The following is a 19746-nucleotide window of genomic DNA, read 5'->3' on the forward strand; positions in this document are numbered from 1 at the left end:
CTGAGTGTATGCCGTGCCTGTCATTGTGTGGGTGTATGTGTTCCTGTCTGAGCACACAACACAGTATAAAAGCAGAGGCGCTCTCTGCCCCTTAAAACACTTTTAACCTCAGACGTATCTATTGCTGAGAGAAGTCCTCGACTGAGACCAACAATGAGAGCCTACCTGGTCCTGCTTCTGCTGCTCCCTCTGTGCACAGGTAAGTCACACTTACTTACTTCACTTAGTGCTTTGAGTTCCTTGCCGAACATAGGTCATCAACGAACTGCTTCCAACCCCTTCTATCTCATAGACAAACTGCTTCCAAACCCTTCCATCCTTAGCCAGTTGTTCGAGTTATTGTTGCCATGTCAGTTGCTCTATCTTCATTTCTTACTCTGTGAAGATGCAGGTGGAGCAGTAGATAAAGGTGGTCTTAGGCCTTTCTCGCTTGCGTTTAACTTGTGGGCTAAAGGTAAGAGTCTGTTTGGTGGTCCACGTGATGCACGTTTCTTCTTAGAGTGTGGCCTAACCAGCACCACTTCCTCCTCTTAATTTGTACTTCAAAAAGTTTATCTCCCACAGTCAGATGTTGCTGATGGTATCTGACCAATGGATTCCAAGTAAGCTTCTGAGGCATTGGTTGGTGAATGTTTGTACTTTTTAAAACCTCTTAGGTGTAAAGTCCCCTATTTAGGAGAGTTTGAGCGGTTCTGGACCGGTTCCGACCTCAATTTTTGTGTACAGAGCGCACTGTGAATGGCGCAACATCCATTGCTGTGCACTCCGTGAAATCTTTGGTTGTCCCACTTCACATGCCGCTCTCAGCTGAGATGCAGTATGTGAAATCTGACACCTCATTTGCATAAGGCGCGACATATAACATTTTCGAGCCGATCCAGAGAAAGGATCCATTTCCTCTGGCTGTGAACCTCACAGCTCCGCTTTAAATCAGATGGATTTAGAGCTCTCAACATGAAAATAATATAAATAATTTTGCATAATTGAAACAAGACCCCTTTCTCATGGTCACAGAGGGACGATCACTTTGTGCGTAAAGCTGAAGTTGTAACGAGTCAGCAGGCATTTGAATGGCATCTCTGCGTCGCTCAGAGGTCGCTGGGCACAACACTCTCTGTCGTCAGTTATATGAAATGGTGCCAATTTTGTACCATCACCAGGTATGATCATATTTATTTTACAGTTATAAGAATTCCAGGTGAAGCTGGTTGAGAGAATGCCAAGAGTGTGTAAAGCTTTCATCAAGGCAAAGGGTGGCTATTTGAAGAATCTAAAATATAAAATTTGTTTAACACTTTTTTGGTTACTACATGATTCCATATGTGTTATTTCATAGTTTTGATGTCTTATTATTATTATTATTCTACAAAGTAGAAAATAGTAAAAATAAAGAAAAACCCTTGAATGAGTAGGTGTGTCCAAACCTTTGACTGGTACTGTATGTCAAAGCCTTTCTCGAAGTTCCAATTTATGGACTGTTTGATGATAATCCTGAGGATGGCAATTTGATCTCCGAAAGATCTTCCACTTCTCAAACAGGCCTAATGTTCTCTGTTTTTTATCCACCACCATCCTATAGGAGGATGTGATTGAACACTTTTCCTGGTGTTGTCCAACATTATCCTGAGGTAGTTTTTACACTCCCTTAGGTCTCCTTTCTTCTGTATTTTGAGGCCTAACACATGATCCAAACACACACATACACACAGCAGCTCCCACACACACATGTGCATGTACACTCACATTACTGAATTCCTGCTCTGCATCATTCATAACAGTGCTGGCAAGAGATTGAAATCTTCCTCAGATCACATCATTATGTTTGTTGTGATCTTTGTCTCCTGTGATCTTTGAACCAGCCTAAATATACTGTAGTCATTGATAAGACATAACCCTGACACTCTTCCCTCTCTTCCCTTGTCATAGCTGATTACAACATTGAGTGTTACGGTGAGGACTTCCTCATGCTGAGGAACCAGCTCCTAAATTGCTCAAGCAAAATAAAGCAGGCCTGCTACACCAGGAGTGAGTATCATAGTCATTAATTTGGCTCTGCTACACAAGGGCTGTGTCTGACAATCTTACTAGCTGTCAAATCCTTGTCTCCTCAATTGTTCATCTCTCTCTCATAAGCTCATTAGAGGAGAGGATAAAAGGGCCCTCCCACTGACTTCCTTCACCAATAACCTTTTGAGAGGGAGGCGAGGAATTAGGAAAATAAGGACGGAGGAAGCAAGGATTTGACAGCTAGTAAAGTTTTCAGATACAGCCCAGGTATGGTGAATGTGCTGAAAGGAATCAGGCGCAGGAGGGTAATCACCGAATACAGAGTTTATTCCTTTGTTGACACACAAATGCGCTCCAATAGCGATCAACGAAACAGGCACAGGGGAAACAAACATCCCTGGCAAATACACTGTAACGGAATCCAATAATACATAGGCACAGGGGGAAAATCTACCCTGGCAACACAATGTTATGAGTAGCTCCACCGAGCTACATACTCTCACAATAACAATCACCCACAAGGACAAGGGGGCAGAGGGAACACTTATACACAGACTAATGAGGGGATTAGAACCAGGTGTGTGTGATTGACAAGACAATTGTGATGATGATTGGGGCGGCAGTGGTTAGTACTCCAGTGACGACGAACACCGAAGCCTGCCCGAACAAGGAGGGGAGGCAGCCTCAGCCGAAGTCGTGACACCAGAACTGAGCAATATTACTTGTTCTTGGCAAGGCTGGTTCTTTAGATCAATTAGTAGATTGATGACATTAACTGTAAGATATGCCCATAATGACGTTGGATTGCATAATACAACAGTAAATAAAATGTTTGGACCTTCAAAAGGGCAACATTCAATTCCCATGGACTTCTGACCTAAACAAAATCAGTGACACAATAATTAATTATTAAATTGGGATACAAAAACATAAGTGATCAAATACGTAGCCTAACAATAAGTCTTATTGAATAAAACTGTTTGTGATAATAAAATCCTTGATCCTACATCTTATGATAAAATCATTGATCCTACTACATCTTATTATAAAGGCCTTGATCCTACTTCATCTTCTGATTTAGACCATAATCCTACTTCATCTTCTGATTTAGACCATAATCCTACTTCATCTTCTGATTTAGACCATAATCCTACTTCATCTTCTGATTTAGACCATAATCCTACTTCATCTTCTGATTTAGACCATAATCCTACTTCATCTTCTGATTTAGACCATAATCCTACTTCATCTTCTGATAAAGGCCTTGATCCTACTTCATCTTCTTATTTAGACCATAATCCTACTTCATCTTCTGATTGAGACCATAATCCTACTTCATCTTCTGATAAAGGCCTTGATCCTTCTACATCTTCTAATGTTCTGTATCTCCTCTACAGAGACTGGGGAGAAGGGCTGTGCTAGGCTGGAGTTTTGCTCTCGACCAGGCTGGAAGTGCTGCAATCAGGACCGCTGCAATGCCTAGAACTGATTCCAGGGGACACTAACCCAGCACAGGCAGAAGAAGAAGAGAGGGACAGATGGGGAAAGGATCTGTGATATCAGCTGACAGTAACTTGAGGGCTTACGCTCCAAGTTGCTGTTTTGCACTTGGTGATTGAATGTGTTTGTATAAATAACTATATACAAAAGTATATAAATAACTTTGATTTGATGTAAAGTCACATGAAATAAAGTCTTACGAAATTTTAACCACCTATCTCGTGTCTGAAATGCGGTTATAGTATACATCATTTCATCAATGTTTTGTTTTGTAAGCATGCAAGTTATTCTTTCAAATGTGGCATGCTGAATCATGCTGCTCATTGGGACACTCTTGCATCCTTCCCTTTACTGCGGTACAGACAGACAGACAGACAGAATTTACTCTGTGTGGGATGCCTGGCAGTCTGTGGGTCTTTTTATCTGTGTGGCAGTCAGTCAGCAAGAAGCTCCTGACCAGCTGAATCAGAATGGCACCACTCCTCTGTTTCCCTACAGAGTCTAATACCACAGCCAGAGACCTCTATTCACTGTTTACCCACAGAGTCTAATACCACGGCCAGAGACCTCTATTCACTGTTTATACACAGAGTCTAATACCAAGGCCAGAGAACTATGTTCACTGTACGGACCCAACTAGACACAGAAACATCCAGAATTCACTAGGGAAGACAGTGAAATGAATAACCCCTCGACTATACAGACATAGACAAACACACACATGGATACGCACACAGGACAGGTATCAGAGGGCTCAGATCAATACAAAACACCAGACAATCTCGGTCACAGTTGTGTTTTCAGTGAGTTGTTGTCGGAGCTTGACAAAGTCCACGTTTAATCCTTCCTCAAACATCTCTATGTCCCTGGGACATAGAGATGTTTGAGGAAGGATTAAACGTGGACTTTGTCAAGCTCCGACAACAATTCACTGATCCAGAAAACACAACTCTGACTAAATGTAAATTGGAATTATGTATTGAAGCTAACCCCTTTTATAACACAAAACATCCAGACCAAGATCAACACAGAGATCAGTGGAAATACTCAAACACAAAAGCTTTTCTCTGTTTTAAAATGTTTATTTTCATTTTTTTTTTTATATTCAGTATTTTTCTGTCTACTGACAGGAATGCATGAGAGACAGATCGTCTCAAACATTGTCAAGTGAAACATGTTTTTTCATCTTTTTTTGTCAGTTATATCTCATCAACATCAAATCATTTTAACATTATTGTCATCATCAGTATCACTGTCACCATGGATGGTCATAACCATGTTTATTCTGAATATCACAAAAAGTTGTACATGTCTGTGTCCTCCCCTCCTCCCCCTTTATGCCCTCCCCCATTCCAACCCGGTGTGCCAGCCGTTTTGTTCCAGGAGTGTTGGTGAGACAACCCCTGTGTACCCATCTCCCTTCCTCCCTCATCCCCGCCCCAGGACATATAGACATACATTCACAGGGCTGAGGTTTCAGACCAGTCAAGGAGCTTTGTGTTTCAACTCACTTCTCTCCTTCCCTTTTCCTTTGTGTGTTTTGGATACTAGCCCATCTAACTCAAAAACATGATTCTATACAAGCCCTTCTGAAAAAGTTACTCTAAAAAGATGGATGACCCTCTACCTCTTAAAAATCTTAGATCCTTGTCAGGACCCAGTACATAGGATGCCCTGGTGTCCATATCTTCCACACTTTACTAATCCTCCCTACCTTAAAAAACTTTCGGCAAAACCTACCGAACCCCCACACCCGATCCCCTCTCAATGTGGACATTATGGCAAGGCCATTCGTCAGAGCAACATTCAAAGTACATATCGGCTGTAGGCCTCCGATTGGCAGACCACTACCAAGCCTACATGGGGCGAGGTGAGTGGCCATGAATACACTGTAATAACAAGAGGAGTGACACCCCCAGAAAACCAGTTCACTGTCCCACCATAACAACCTGTCATGGTAAGAAGAGCACATTATGAGGACGCAAAGAGCCATTATTTCACACTGTATTGTACATGCTTGGCCTGTAGAAGAGCTGGAGGAGTGGGCCTCCTAGTGGTAAAAGAAAGCAATGAAAAATTGTTCAGAGGGTCTATCTATATCTCAAGATGAAGAGACTAGATATATACACACAGGCATACCATTATATACATAAAGTAGCCACACCTGAATGTACAAAATGGATGAGTATGGGAGGGGAAGATCTAGCAAGACCACATGCCCCCCTGAAAACTGGTTTGTAGCGTTCTGGAAAGCCTCCAGATATCATAGGGTATGAGTTAGTTTATAGATTGACAACTGTCATTGTAGGAGGGGTGTGCTGAGGTCATGAGAGATATTGTACAGGGTTCAAAAAGTGTGTTCACGTTCCATGCACTCAGAAACAGATCATTCTGGGAAGGAAATCCCATGTTCATTATAACTACAGAACTACAGGAAAACTACAGACAAAATCTACCTACAATAAAGCATTCCCAAGGAGGAAAAAAGCAGTTGATTTGCGAAAGCAAAAAAAATCTGAAAATGAAAATATTATAAAAAGAGAAAGAGGTTCTTTGTGGACCAGCTGGAAGTCTACATATTTGAGGACAACGCTAGAATAACATTAGTATAACATTGATACAACCATGCCCTCATGCAGTCTTTCACTATGATTACCAATGTCTTTACCTCATCACTATAACCCTGTCAATGCCACATACCAACCTTAGTACACTATCACTGACATGCACTTTACCTACACAGTTCCCCACTCACCTTTCTCTGACAGAGAGGGCCTAAAACTTGCTTTATCTACACCACATACCTTTTTACACAGTCCTCTCTCTTCCTTCTGATACTGACTAACCTGGAAAAATACTTCCATTATTCAATCCTGTACAACTAGCAACATCTTTACTACTCCACTTTCTCTCCCTAGTCATAGACGGACAATTAAAAAGCAAATCTCTCAATTCTCTATCCTCCACTTCCAGCTGATAAACAGAAGTCTCTCTCTCTCTCTAAATGTACCAGCGCATTTCCACCGAAGGGAGACAGAGAGGGCTGTGTAGAAGACTGAGGAGGCTCTCTCCCTCCCACTGCTGGCTGTGTATTCCTGTGAGCGTGATCCGGTCCTGATTTCTGCAGAAGGGGGGGATGGGGGTGAGGGCGGAGAAAGCTGGGCACACCCTCCTCTGGAATGACACAAATGTGTAAACGGCGGCTCGCACACACTTAAATACTTTTTTTAATTTTTATTATCTTCTTTCTTTTTTCTTAAAAACATCTCAGTCCATAGAGCAGAAAAGGAACAGTCCCCAGAATAAGATTTTAAAAAATATAAATCCCAAAGGGAAATTAAAAGAAACACTAAAAATGGTAGCATGTTATTGTAGGGCGAGCAGGTGAGAGAGTACGCTGGGTACTGGTCGCTGGTGGTTCAGTGTGGTCATTGTGTCCATGGCCACAGGATATCCTATGAATCATTACTAATCTTTTTTGCCATTACGAGGCTGGCTGGATGAGTTTCCTGGCAGAGAGAACAGTTTATTGCCATGGAAATGCAGTCTGCACGCATGTCAGGCCTTACACACACACACCTGTTTGAAAGCCCAGCGTGATGGAGTATGTTTTCATCAGCTGCATGTGATGGTAGGTGTTACTGGTTGTGTGTGGTCGCAAATTATGCTACGGTGTGTTATTGCAGGTTGTTGCATTATCGAGTAAGGATTGGGTGAGTATAAGTTTCTATGGCAACATAGCTTAGATATATGATCAATATTGACAAAGGGCTGGACTGAGGAGTGAGCATTAGCCAGGGGTACCTGCCTGGCATTAGCTAGAGCTTTCATCTGCAGACACAAATTAACCGTATGAACCAGAACAACCCCAACATTCTCTCCTCACACTCTCACGATGTCGAGTGACAATGTTTAAAAACAACAACATAAGCTACTAATATGACTGCCTTGTCTCACTTACACCCTCCATTCTTATCCAATTAACACACAGACATCAAAACGAAACACAAAGACGAGCATGAAAATAAACTAAAAAGAAAAACTAAAGAAACCTGAACAGATATGGAACCCTGCTGCGCACCTCCTGAGAGACGCAGTGACATCGAGGTGCCTCCAGGGGGGAGTGCTGAGCAGGAGAGAGCGCTGGGCTGCATCACAACTGAGGCTCTTTACGAGGGTGGGGTAAAAGGGCGGCCCTCGTCGCTAGGTGTGGCCGTGTCGTCGCTGGGGTCCAGGCTGTCCTTGAGGCTCAGTGTGCTGTCAGAGGGGGGCGGGGTTAGCTCGGCAGGGGGAGGGGTTTCGGGAGAGCTCTCCTGCCGTCCGTTGGTCGTGGGGGAGGTGGGTGTGGGGGGAGGTGTGACAATGGCCACTCCCTCGCAGTGCGCCGCTGGGGGGTCAGAGGTCAGGTCGAGGACAGTGGGCGGGGTTGGGGTTGCGGTTGGCATCGCGGCCGGCTCGGTGGGGGTGGGTGTCAGGGGCACCGCTGGGATGGCGGCACGGGGGGTGGAGTTATGTAGGAGCCCCTCCCCTAGAGAGAGGGAGGAGTCGCTGGGGACCAATGAGGGGGTCTTCTCCACCAGACGCCACTGCATGACACTGGTATCCTTCCCGCCCGTGGACACCAGGTGACTGTCGTTGTGCATGAAGGTCACATTGGTCACGTGACTGCTGTGGGCGCTGTATTTGTGACTAGGTGCCTGTGGAGGAAGGAGACACATGAACACATTATATTAGGATTTGAAGCTAATGTTACAGTATGTTATACTATATACAGTATATATATCACAGGAGGTTGGTGGCACCTTAATTGTGGAGAACGGGCTTGTGGTAATGGTATAAAATACATAAAAATCATGGTTTCCATGTGTTTGATGCCATTTCATTCCCTCTGTTCCAGCCATTATTATGAACAGTACTCCCCTCAGCAGCCTCCACAGATATATACACTCAATACCAGGATGGTATCATTGAGCAGTGTTCAGTAAGGGGATTCTGCTGGTGCTTAGGGGCCAGGGCTGACTTACCTTGGGTCTGGCGCAGGGGTACTGGAAGAGGTGCACTTTGCAGAAGTCATCAGCCAGAGCGATCACCTTCCTGTTGTGGGACCTGATCAGGGCGTTGATGTCTGTACCATCGGAACCCTCAGGCCACACTCCTGGAAGACACACATACACACACATTGGTTGTTTTGCCCCGCTATCATAGCAGTGAACCCTGCCCTAAACTTTAGTCACTGTTACTAGCCGGCTACCACCCGGGAGTCAACCATAATGTCTATACACACCATATATATATTTATATTCATATTCAGGACTGACATTGCTCATTCGAATATCTGTATATTTCTTCATTCCTTTCTTTATATTTTTGGGATTTGCGTGTATTGTTTTGTATTGTTTTGTATTGTTAGGTATTACTGCACTGTTGTAGGAACATAAACATTTCACAACACCCGTGATAACATAACTTCTGCAAAATATGAGTGCACAACCAATTTGATTTGATTTAGTGTACTATCCACATGTTAAAGTACATGAAGCCATGTGAAAAGCATAACACCAGGGGGCAGGGCAACACTATAGGAGACTTCATCCATCTCTCCATACATTTACATTTACATTTTAGTCATTTAGCAGACGCTCTTATTCAGAGCGACTTAGTGAGTCCAACATTTCCATACACACTAACATGCACAATACACTCTCCCTATCTTACCTTCTCTCTCTCACAGGTGTGTGTAATAATACATGTATGCACATAAGCATATAGAAATAAATAGTGATCACTTCACACACATATGCAATCTCTATTCTCATTGGTCTTATCAGTTCCAGCCTCAGCGAGGGACAATCTACTGGCTGAAAGTCAAGAGTTAACAATTTTTCCAGCCTCCTAAAGAGCTAAAATATGTGGAGTTCGGGGCTGATGTGGGGCTCTATTTTTCTGGGCCTGAAAGGGGGAGTGATAGAAAGAGATGGACAGAGCGGAAAAAAGAAAGAGGGAGCGAGACAAAGAAAGACAGAGATAGAGAAAGATATGGGGAAGCACTGCAGATACCACATGACACATGACACACCATACTGCAGTGGGACAAAACCAGTAGTAAAAGCCCAGCGGGGTCAATTCTGGGTTCAAATGGAAGGACATTAATTTGCTGTTATTCACTGTTACAAGCTTGTGTATGACGGATAAAAAAAACAGAATGAGAAAGAGAGTAGAGAAAGACAGGATGAATGAGGTGTCACGGTTTCGGCCGAGGCTGCTCCTTCTCCTTGTTCGGGCAGGCTTCGGCGGTCGTCGTCTCCGGAGTACTAGCTGCCACCGTTCTATGTTTCGATGTGTGTTTGGTTTTGTCTGTTTTGTTACACCTGTTCCTTGTTAGTGTTAATTATGTGTCCTATAAGTTCTCTTGGGTTTTGTCATGTGTTGTGTGTAATTGTTCGTTGTCGTTGTGGGATGCTAGTTCGTTTATATCTCTGTATTGTTTTTGAAGAGAGTTCCGCACATTGTGTGCCTTTTGTTTGTACTATACCGGTGTGCGTAAAGTTCGCTTGCCTGCCAGGTTGTATGTAGCCGTGTTTTGGCTTGTTCTTTTTGTCTTCACTAAAGACGTCAGTACGAAGCCTCTGTGTGTCCTGCGCTTGATTCCTCACCACATCTACACTCAACCGTGACAGAATTACACACCATTCACCATGGAATCAGCAGGAGCAGCCGCACCTACCGAGATTATTGAGGAGCGCCTTCGTGGACAGGAGGACAGGATCAACCAGATTGGGCACGCTCTGAATAGGGTGATGAACACCCTCAATCGATGGGAGACCAGCGGGGTACCCACGCCCCCACCTACCACACCATCACCATCGGTCAGTCCACCTGTCCAACTTCCGGAACCCAGTGGGATTCGGCTCTCGCTCCCGAGGGCGTACGACGGCACCGCTGCCGGGTGTCAGGGTTTCCTGTTGCAAGTCGAACTCTACCTCGCCACCGTACACCCGGCGCCCTCGGGACACGAAAGCGTTTCCGCCCTCATCTCCTGTCTCACCAGCAAGGCGTTGGAGTGGGCCAACGCCGAATGGAGGAGGATAGACGCCGCAACGATCACCTATGCGGAGTTCTCCCGCCGCTTCCGGGCAGTGTTCGACCATCCACCTGAGGGGAAGGCGGCGGGGGAGCGTCTATTCTACCTCCGGCAGGGGATGAAGAGCGCTCAAGAGTTTGCACTGGAGTTCCGGACTCTAGCGGCAGATGCAGGGAGGAATGAACGGGCCCTCATAGATCACTTCCGCTGCAGCCTCCGGGAGGACGTCCGTAGAGAGTTGGCGTGCAGGGACACCACTCTTACGTTTGACCAATTGGTTGACATGGCCATTCGGCTAGACACCCTGCTCGCCACCCGCGGACATCCTGGGTGGGGGTCGCCCATTCCACCCTCCAGCACCTCCGAGCCGAGTCCTATGGAGCTCGGGGGTGCTGGCGCTAGAGAACGGAGGAGAAGGAGCCCGAGGGGGGCCGTCCCCTGCACCAACTGTGGCTGTGGAGGGCACACCGCGGCTAGGTGCTGGGGAGGGTCTCCTGGAGGACGAGACGGCAGGCCACACATTGGGGAGTTCTCCCAGGTGAGTAGGCGCCCCACTTACCCAGAGCTTTCTGTCGTGCACATAACCATACCTGTTTGTTTTCCACAGGTTGCACCTCGTTCCCAGCATAAGGCGCTAGTAGATTCAGGCGCAGCTGGGAATTTTGTAGATCGTAAATTTTGTATAGAGTTAGGGATCCCTCTCCTTCCGGTTAATAATCCCTTCCCTGTACATGCCCTAGATAGCCGTCCGTTAGGATCCGGGTTGATTAGGGAGGTCACAGTGCCACTTAGGATGGAGACGCAGGGGGGTCATGAGGAGACGATTCAGCTATACCTGATCGACTCTCCTGCGTATCCGGTGGTGCTGGGGCTTCCCTGGTTGATTACTCATGATCCTACCATTTCGTGGCGAGAGAAGGCTCTTAAGGGGTGGTCTGCCCAGTGTGTGGGGCTATGTCTGGGTGTTTCCGTAGGGGCGACCTCGGTGGAGAGTCCAAACCAAATGCCCGCAAAGCACGTTCCCCCCGAGTATGAGGATTTAGCACTCGTGTTTAGCAAGGCGAGGGCGGCGCGATTGCCACCTCATAGACAGGGGGATTGTGCGATAGACCTCCAGGCAGGAGCTGCGCTCCCGCGGAGCCATGTGTATACTTTGTCACAAGAGGAGAAGAGGGCGATGGAGACATACATTGCCGAGTCTCTGAGACAGGGATACATACGGCCCTCCACTTCCCCTGCGTCCTCAAGCTTCTTTTTTGTGAAGAAAAAAGATGGAGGTTTGCGCCCGTGTATTGATTACCGCGGTCTCAATCAGATTACTGTGAAATATAGTTATCCACTCCCTCTGATTGCGACTATGACGGAGTCATTACACGGGGCACGGTTCTTCACAAAATTGGACCTCAGGAGCGCATACAACTTGGTGCGCATTAGAGAGGGCGATGAATGGAAGACAGCATTTAGTACTACCTCGGGTCATTACGAGTATCTCGTCATGCCATACGGGTTAATGAATGCTCCATCAGTCTTCCAATCCTTTGTGGATGAGATTTTCCGGGACATGCAGGGGCAGGGAGTGGTCGTGTACATAGACGATATTCTGGTGTACAGTTCTACCCGAGCCGAGCATGTAGCCCTGGTGCGCCGAGTGTTGAGGAGGCTGTTGGAGCATGACCTGTATGTCAAGGCAGAGAAATGTCTGTTCTTCCAGGAGTCGGTCTCCTTTTGGGTTATCAGTTGTCCGCGTCAGGGGTGAAGATGGAGGTTGACCGTGTGTCAGCCGTGCGTAATTGGCAAACCCCAACCACGGTTAAAGAGGTGCAGCAGTTCTTGGGCTTTGCGAATTACTACCGGAGGTTTATCCGGGGTTTTGGACAGGTGGCAGCTCCCATAACGTCCCTTCTGAAGGGGGGTCCGGTGCGCTTGCGGTGGTCAGCTGAGGCAAACAGGGCTTTTGGGAGACTGAAGGACCTGTTTACTTCGGCTCCGGTGCTGGCGCATCCGGATCCCGCTTTACCATTCCAAGTGGAGGTGGACGCGTCAGAAGCCGGTATCGGGGCCGTTCTCTCGCAACGGTCCGGCACACCACCTAAACTCCGCCCCTATGCTTTTTACTCGAAAAAGCTCAGTCCGGCGGAGCGAAATTATGACGTAGGGGACAGGGAGCTGTTAGCCGTGGTACAGGCCCTAAAGGTGTGGAGGCATTGGCTTGAGGGGGCTCAACACCCTTTTCTCATTTTGACTGACCACCGTAACCTGGAATACATTCGGGCAGCTAGGAGACTAAATCCTCGCCAGGCTCGGTGGACTATGTTTCTAGCCCGGTTCGTGTTTAAGATCACTTACATCCCTGGGTCCCAGAACGGAAAGGCAGACGCCCTGTCTCGGCGGTATGACACAGAGGGGAGGTCCGTTGAGCCCACTCCCATACTACCTAAGTCTTGTCTGGTGGCACCGGTGGTGTGGGAGGTCGATACGGAGATCGAGCGGGCGTTACGCACCGACCCTAGCCCTCCACAGTGTCCGGTGGGTCGGACGTACGTTCCGCTCGAGGTTCGGGATCGACTCATTTATTGGGCTCACACGTCACCCTCCTCTGGGCATCCAGGTATTGGCCGGACAGTGCACTGCCTTAGCACAAAGTACTGGTGGCCAACGTTAGCCAGGGATGTGAGGGTTTATGTCTCCTCCTGCTCGGTGTGTGCCCAGTGTAAGGCGCCCAGACACTTGCCCAGGGGTAAGTTACAACCCCTGCCCGTTCCACAACGACCCTGGTCTCACCTCTCGGTGGATTTTGTTACAGACCTTCCCCCCTCACAGGGGAATAACACCATCCTGGTCGTTGTGGATCGGTTCTCGAAGGCCTGTCGTCTCCTTCCCATGCCGGGTCTTCCTACTGCCCTACAGACCGCTGAGGCTCTATTCACCCACGTCTTCCGGCATTACGGGGTACCCGAGGATATAGTGTCTGATCGAGGCCCCCAGTTTACCTCCAGAGTCTGGAGAGCGTTCATGGAGCGTTTAGGGGTTTCGGTGAGCCTTACCTCGGGTTACCACCCGGAGAGCAATGGGCAGGTCGAACGTGTAAACCAGGATGTGGGTAGGTTTCTGAGGTCGTATTGCCAGGGCCGGCCGGAGGAGTGGGCGAGGTATGTTCCCTGGGCCGAGATGGCACAGAACTCTCTCCGCCACTCCTCCACTAAACTAACTCCTTTCCAGTGTGTGTTAGGGTACCAGCCGGCTCTGGCACCTTGGCATCAGAGCCAGATCGAGGCCCCTGCGGTGGATGAGTGGGTGCGGCGCTCGGAGGAGACGTGGAATGCTGCACACGTCCATCTGCAGCGGGCCATCCGTCGACATAAGACGAGCGCCGATCTCCACCGCAGTGAGGGGCCGGTGTACGCACCTGGAGATCGAGTCTGGCTCTCGACCAGAAACCTGCCCCTCCGCCTGCCCTGCCGGAAGCTGGGTCGGCGGTTTGTGGGGCCTTTTAAAGTCCTGAGGAGATTGAACGAGGTGTGTTACAGGTTACAACTGCCAATTGATTACAAGAATATTAACCCCTCGTTCCATGTGTCTCTCCTCAGGCCGGTGGTAGCTGGTCCACTCCAGGACTATGAGATAGAAGAGACTCCTCCGCCCCCGCTGGACATCGAGGGGGCTCCGGCGTACACTGTTCGGTCCATCCTGGATTCGAGACGCCGGATGGGGGGTCTCCAATATCTCGTGGAGTGGGAGGGGTACGGCCCGGAGGAGCGGTGCTGGGTGCCGAGGAGGGACATCCTAGACCCGTCTCTTCTGACCGAGTTCCATCGTGGTCATCCCACGCGCCCTGCTCCGCGTCTTCCTGGTCGTCCTCGAGGCTGGGGTCGGCGCACGGGGGGGTACTGTCACGGTTTCGGCCGAGGCTGCTCCTTCTCCTTGTTCGGGCAGGCTTCGGCGGTCGTCGTCTCCGGAGTACTAGCTGCCACCGTTCTATGTTTCGATGTGTGTTTGGTTTTGTCTGTTTTGTTACACCTGTTCCTTGTTAGTGTTAATTATGCGTCCTATAAGTTCTCTTGGGTTTTGTCATGTGTTGTGTGTAATTGTTCGTTGTCATTGTGGGATGCTAGTTCGTTTATCTCTCTGTATTGTTTTTGAAGAGAGTTCCGCACATTGTGTGCCTTTTGTTTGTACTATACCGGTGTGCGTAAAGTTCGCTTGCCTGCCAGGTTGTATGTAGCCGTGTTTTGGCTTGTTCTTTTTGTCTTCACTAAAGACGTCAGTACGAAGCCTCTGTGTGTCCTGCGCTTTATTCCACACCACATCTACACTCAACCGTGACATGAGGGAGGGATAAGAAAGAAAGAGGGAACGGTAGAAAGTCTGTCAGAGTGCTAGTGAGTCCCAAACCACACTTTCTGTTCAGTAGTAGGTCTCACACCCACAGCAGTGAAAATAAAACACACACACACACACAGATCCAGCATAGCACAGCCAAGAACAGTGCCAAAGTATTCCCACCACATCCCTATTGCCTAAGTAGGTACTGACCGAAGACATGGTAGCCCAGCACACAGGTGTAGGTGGCCCAGTCGATGTCCTTACACTCGGAGCGGTTACGGATGTACTTGCAGCCGTTTGGAATGTCCCCTGCAAAGAGGATAGAACCAGGGCATAGGTTAAGGGAATATTTCACAACAGCAGTGTTACGCAAAAAGGTATGACTTTCATGAGCTATACGTTGGAGTAGCCCAATTATAATTTTTAAAAGTAAATGAAAAAATAGTCTGATTGCTAAACATCCCTTCATGGATCAGTTATTTAGCTGTTGCTGCAATCTTACTAAGGCATTACACTCATTTGAAGGTGTGTTTACGTACAGTAGAGGATCTCGTAGTCTCCTGAGTTGGACATGATGAACTTGTTGTCGGGGGACCAGTCAAGATGTGTGATGTAGCTGGAATGTCCCTGTTAACCACATAGAGTGAGAAGGCTGGGTATGTGATTTAGGAGGAGAGATGAAACAGTTAATGGTACTTTAATGGAGCGAGAGACATGTACAGTACAGCTAGCTTAGTTTTGCTAATCATTTCATAGGAGATTTTTGCCTTTATAAAAACTAGCCCACGCAGCTGTTAAGTCCACTATCCTGGGAGCGAGCTCCAGTCTTCCATCTCAGCCTATAGGAGGAGACACTGTGTGCGTGTGTGTGTCTGACCTCCCCCACACTCAGTCAGGGAGGGAATCTGTTTGCCTATCTTGGCACTTTGTTTGATTTCCTTCAGGTCTGCAGGCTTCCATCCAACACACAGACCCATACACACACGCAATCATATCATATACACAACATGGAATCATATACACACACACACACGTCTCTGACATCCTGCCAAGTTAAGGCTAGTCACTCCACAGCTGCTGAGCTCACTTTCTCACACATACAAATCTGAATCCCATACTGAACGAAACACGCACACAAAGTAGATGTATTTCTGTCTTTATGCATTTCCCTAATTATACGCACAATCCTAGGTACTTCCTTATATGAACAAGAGGACACATATACATATTTGCATGTGTCCCTAAAAATCCCTATAAATAACATAGCTATATACTTACACTGTATATCAGTGTGTGTCTCGCTGCTTTGCTGTGGAGCTGTGCTTACAGACAGGGGCCCAGTCCTTTGCCAACGCCAATAAAACCTCAAACCAACCTTCCCACAATGTCTTTATTCCCTCTGGAGCCCTGAGCCTTTTAACCTTACCAAATGAGAATCTGGCTTTAATACTCTCTAATGCTTGTTTTTCAGCAATCTAAAATGTGAATTCTGATCTCTGATCTGTTATTAAACTACCCAACACAAAGCACTATACCGCATGCACTGCTGTGGCTGCGAGGCCATGTACGGTAAATTGCCTGGGGGTTAACACTGGTAACCTTTCATCCCACAGTATGGAACCCACACCAAGACCATAGTGGTCAAGCACCAGAAGCAATGACCGTGACCACAACCTGAGCACCGTGGTCCTAGCCATTGGCATCCAACACACAGATGACCAGAACTCCACAGGCATGGAGGGGGGAAATGATAGAGAGAAGAGAAGAGAAGAGAAGAGAAGAGAAGAGAAGAGAAGAGAAGAGAAGAGAAGAGAAGAGAAGAGAAGAGAAGAGAAGAGAAGAGAAGAGAAGAGAAGAGAAGAGAAGAGAAGAGAAGAGAAGAGAAGAGAAGAGAAGAGAAGAGAAGAGAAGAGAAGAGAAGAGAAGAGAAGAGAAGAGAAGAGAAGAGAAGAGAAGAGAAGAGAAGAGAAGAGAAGAGAAGAGAAGAGAAGAGAAGAGATAGAGAAGAGATAGAGAACGAGTGAGATGGATGAAAAGAGACCCCTGTGGGGTCCATACCACTGTAGAGTTGACCTACTGTTCACACTACGTATACATTTACCTCTATCCTAAAGGGGTCGCATCTTTCTCTCTGTGTTTGTCTTGCTCTTTCTCTCTCTAATTTAAAATCAATTCAAGTCAATTCAAATAAGCTTCATTGGCATAAAAGGAACAACCCAATGGTAATACAATACAAAATGTATTAATAATTCATACCGTCTCTCCCTCTCGGTTTCTCTCCTGTTGCTTTTCCCTGTGATTAATACACTGTGAAAGCACTGATCATATCCATCTCTCCAGCTGCAGGGAGACAGCACTCCCCAGGGCCCCACATACACTAATCTCTCAACAGACATTCACACACACACACACACACACACACCATTCAACACACCACAGCAGTCTGCATAACTCACTTTGATGAAATGCCTTTACTATGGCTATATTTCTAAGCTAAAGGCCTCTCCCATGCTGGGTACTGAACTACTCCCTTTCCTCTCCTCACAGGCTCACTTAGGAGGTCAAATATACATTCAGTAGACAAAGACACTGCCTCTTTGAGAAAATTATCCTCACACATGCACATAGGCATACACACACAGACACACATCCACAGAGACAGAGACACACACACACAAATGGTGCTGTACTCACAATGCACTTCCCGCATCTGGTGTACTTCCGGCCTTTCTCCGACACGGTGTGGAGGTAAATGAAGTTGTCATGTGATCCCACTGCCAGCAGGGTGCCATCTGAGGAGGGAGTGAACAGGATTGTGGTACATTATATTATCCTCCCTAAGCGTTTATTGGATTAACAATTCTTCCATTAAATCCAATTATACAGTTTGGATAGGGTGTAAGATCAGCTCCACCCACCTACAGAGAAGCGCATGACTGACAGCTGCTCGTTGCCGTCTGTGTGAATGGCCACCAGGTCTCTGGTCTCTGCATCCAGAGCGTACCACCTGGGACACAAGGGAGTGGAGAGAACAACACAAGAGGATTCATAAGAATACAGGAGGAATCTATGAGAGATGGGACAGATAGACACTAATGTGCTTCAGAGTTAGAGATAGGGTTAAGCTGAACTTACTTTCCTGAGTGAGTACCGATGGCCACAACAGCACCACTGGGGTGAAAGTCTGCACAGTGGCCATGCTCCTGAGAGAAAGAAAGAGCAAGGGAGAGAGAGAGATACACAAAATAAATGTATGTTTGAAATGTAAGGCCTGATTCCTATCTTGAGATTTGTTTGCATGCATTGATCTCAATGGAAAACTTGGATCGACATTTCAATTATGTCTGTGAATAAAATCAAAAGGGTAGTGAATGAGCGTGTATTCTTAATCTGCTGTATAGAATAGTTCAGAAAGGGAGGTATTAGTTCTTACATCCAGGAGCCTGGTCCATTCAAGGGAGTGGTCCACAGAGTTCCACAGGCACACCTGCCTGTCCTGAGCACAGGTTAGGAACAGGTCCTTGAAGGGGTGCGACGCCAGCCCCCATAGCTCGTCTATGTGACCCTGGGGCGAAAGGTCAGAGGTTAGAAAATGATGCATATGGGGATATGTTTTCATTTTGACCAAAGTGACTAAGTACTTAACATGTTGCCCATTTAATGTGAGAATCAAAACCCAGAACTCTGGTGTTTGCAATGCAAATACCATGCTCCAACCAACTGAGCCATTGGAAACACCCCCACAAGCTCTGATGACCTCCTTCACACGGGGGTAGTGTGCCTCAAAGAGGGACATAAGAGAGAGAGAGAGAGAGAGAGAGAGAGCAAGAGAGAGACAAAGAGTGAAACTTCTCACCTGCACTTCCACCTGGAAACCATCATTAAACGTCCCCCTCAGGATGAAGTTACGTGAAGTGCCCACCAAAAACTGCTCCCCCTTGCCCTCGGCCACAGCGCGAATGGTTCCATATTGATCAGGGACCTGCAGTGGAACAGATACATTGAGATGTATAACAAATCTTCCCAAACAGTTGCAATCTGATCAACATCGAATGATAGGTTTATCATCATATTGAACGTGTTATTTGCCATATATGATATACTGTATCTAAGTAAGTGTATATGTTTTAGCATAATCCATGGTGTATTGTTGTATATGTGTCTGTATGGCCATTGCACCTCTATATCCCTCTCTGGGTTGAGGTCATGGTCCCACAGAATGATCTTGTGGTCCTTGCCCCCTCCGGTCAGCAGGGTCCCGTTCCTCATCTGACACAGAGTGAACACACTGCCGTCATGGGCCTTGATCTGACGACTGATCTGGTACGCACCTATGGGGGGAAAGAACAGAGGGAAGGGGAGGAGAGAGAGAGAGAGAATGAGAAGGAAAATTGCCCAGAAGGAAAGAAGAGGGAGAGAGGAATAAGAAAGGGTGAGCGAGTGAGGCCGTAAAACAGCTCACAGCGGAGATTTCTGGGAATAGGATAGAACAAATACTTGACATTTGCTAATGTGGTTTATGTGCCACGGTATAGGTCAGCTCTTGTTGTTCTCTCAGGGAAGCGTTTGAGGTGGAAATGAGAGAGAGTGTGTGTGTGTGTGTTAGGGCTGGCACAATTACAGTATAATCGTGTAACTGGCGATTATGGATGAAGACCGTCATTAAACTAAAATAACCGTCATAACCGTTAAATGTTTAAAAAAAATTGTGGAACGAACAGCTGACTGAAGCTGGGACGGCCGGGCATTCATGCGGTTGAGTCCGTTTCCGCAGTAAAATTGACTATTTACAACATGATAAAACGTTGTTGCTCCTAGCTGAAACAAGCAAGGTG

The 19746-nt window shown here is 47.0% G+C and overlaps 1 protein-coding gene across 5 annotated transcripts in view; it reads right to left on the reverse strand.

Annotated features, from left to right (window-relative positions):
• Window positions 1-6726: 6726 nt before the first annotated feature.
• Window positions 6727-19746, reverse strand: part of LOC121553610 (echinoderm microtubule-associated protein-like 4) — a 103329-nt gene continuing 90309 nt past the window's right edge. For all 5 annotated transcript variants that reach the window (XM_041866859.2, XM_041866860.2, XM_041866858.2 and 2 more), the window contains 10 exons: window positions 19091-19242; window positions 18768-18893; window positions 18345-18476; window positions 18047-18114; window positions 17830-17918; window positions 17606-17703; window positions 15451-15538; window positions 15122-15220; window positions 8532-8662; window positions 6727-8204 (listed from right to left, as the gene is read on the reverse strand). In XM_041866859.2, the coding sequence (XP_041722793.2) occupies window positions 7677-8204; window positions 8532-8662; window positions 15122-15220; window positions 15451-15538; window positions 17606-17703; window positions 17830-17918; window positions 18047-18114; window positions 18345-18476; window positions 18768-18893; window positions 19091-19242 (1511 nt within the window). In that variant the 3' untranslated portion in view covers window positions 6727-7676. The remainder of the gene's footprint in view (window positions 8205-8531; window positions 8663-15121; window positions 15221-15450; window positions 15539-17605; window positions 17704-17829; window positions 17919-18046; window positions 18115-18344; window positions 18477-18767; window positions 18894-19090; window positions 19243-19746) is intronic.

Source organism: Coregonus clupeaformis, chromosome 37 (assembly GCF_020615455.1).
Source record: "Coregonus clupeaformis isolate EN_2021a chromosome 37, ASM2061545v1, whole genome shotgun sequence".
NCBI lineage: Eukaryota > Metazoa > Chordata > Actinopteri > Salmoniformes > Salmonidae > Coregonus > Coregonus clupeaformis.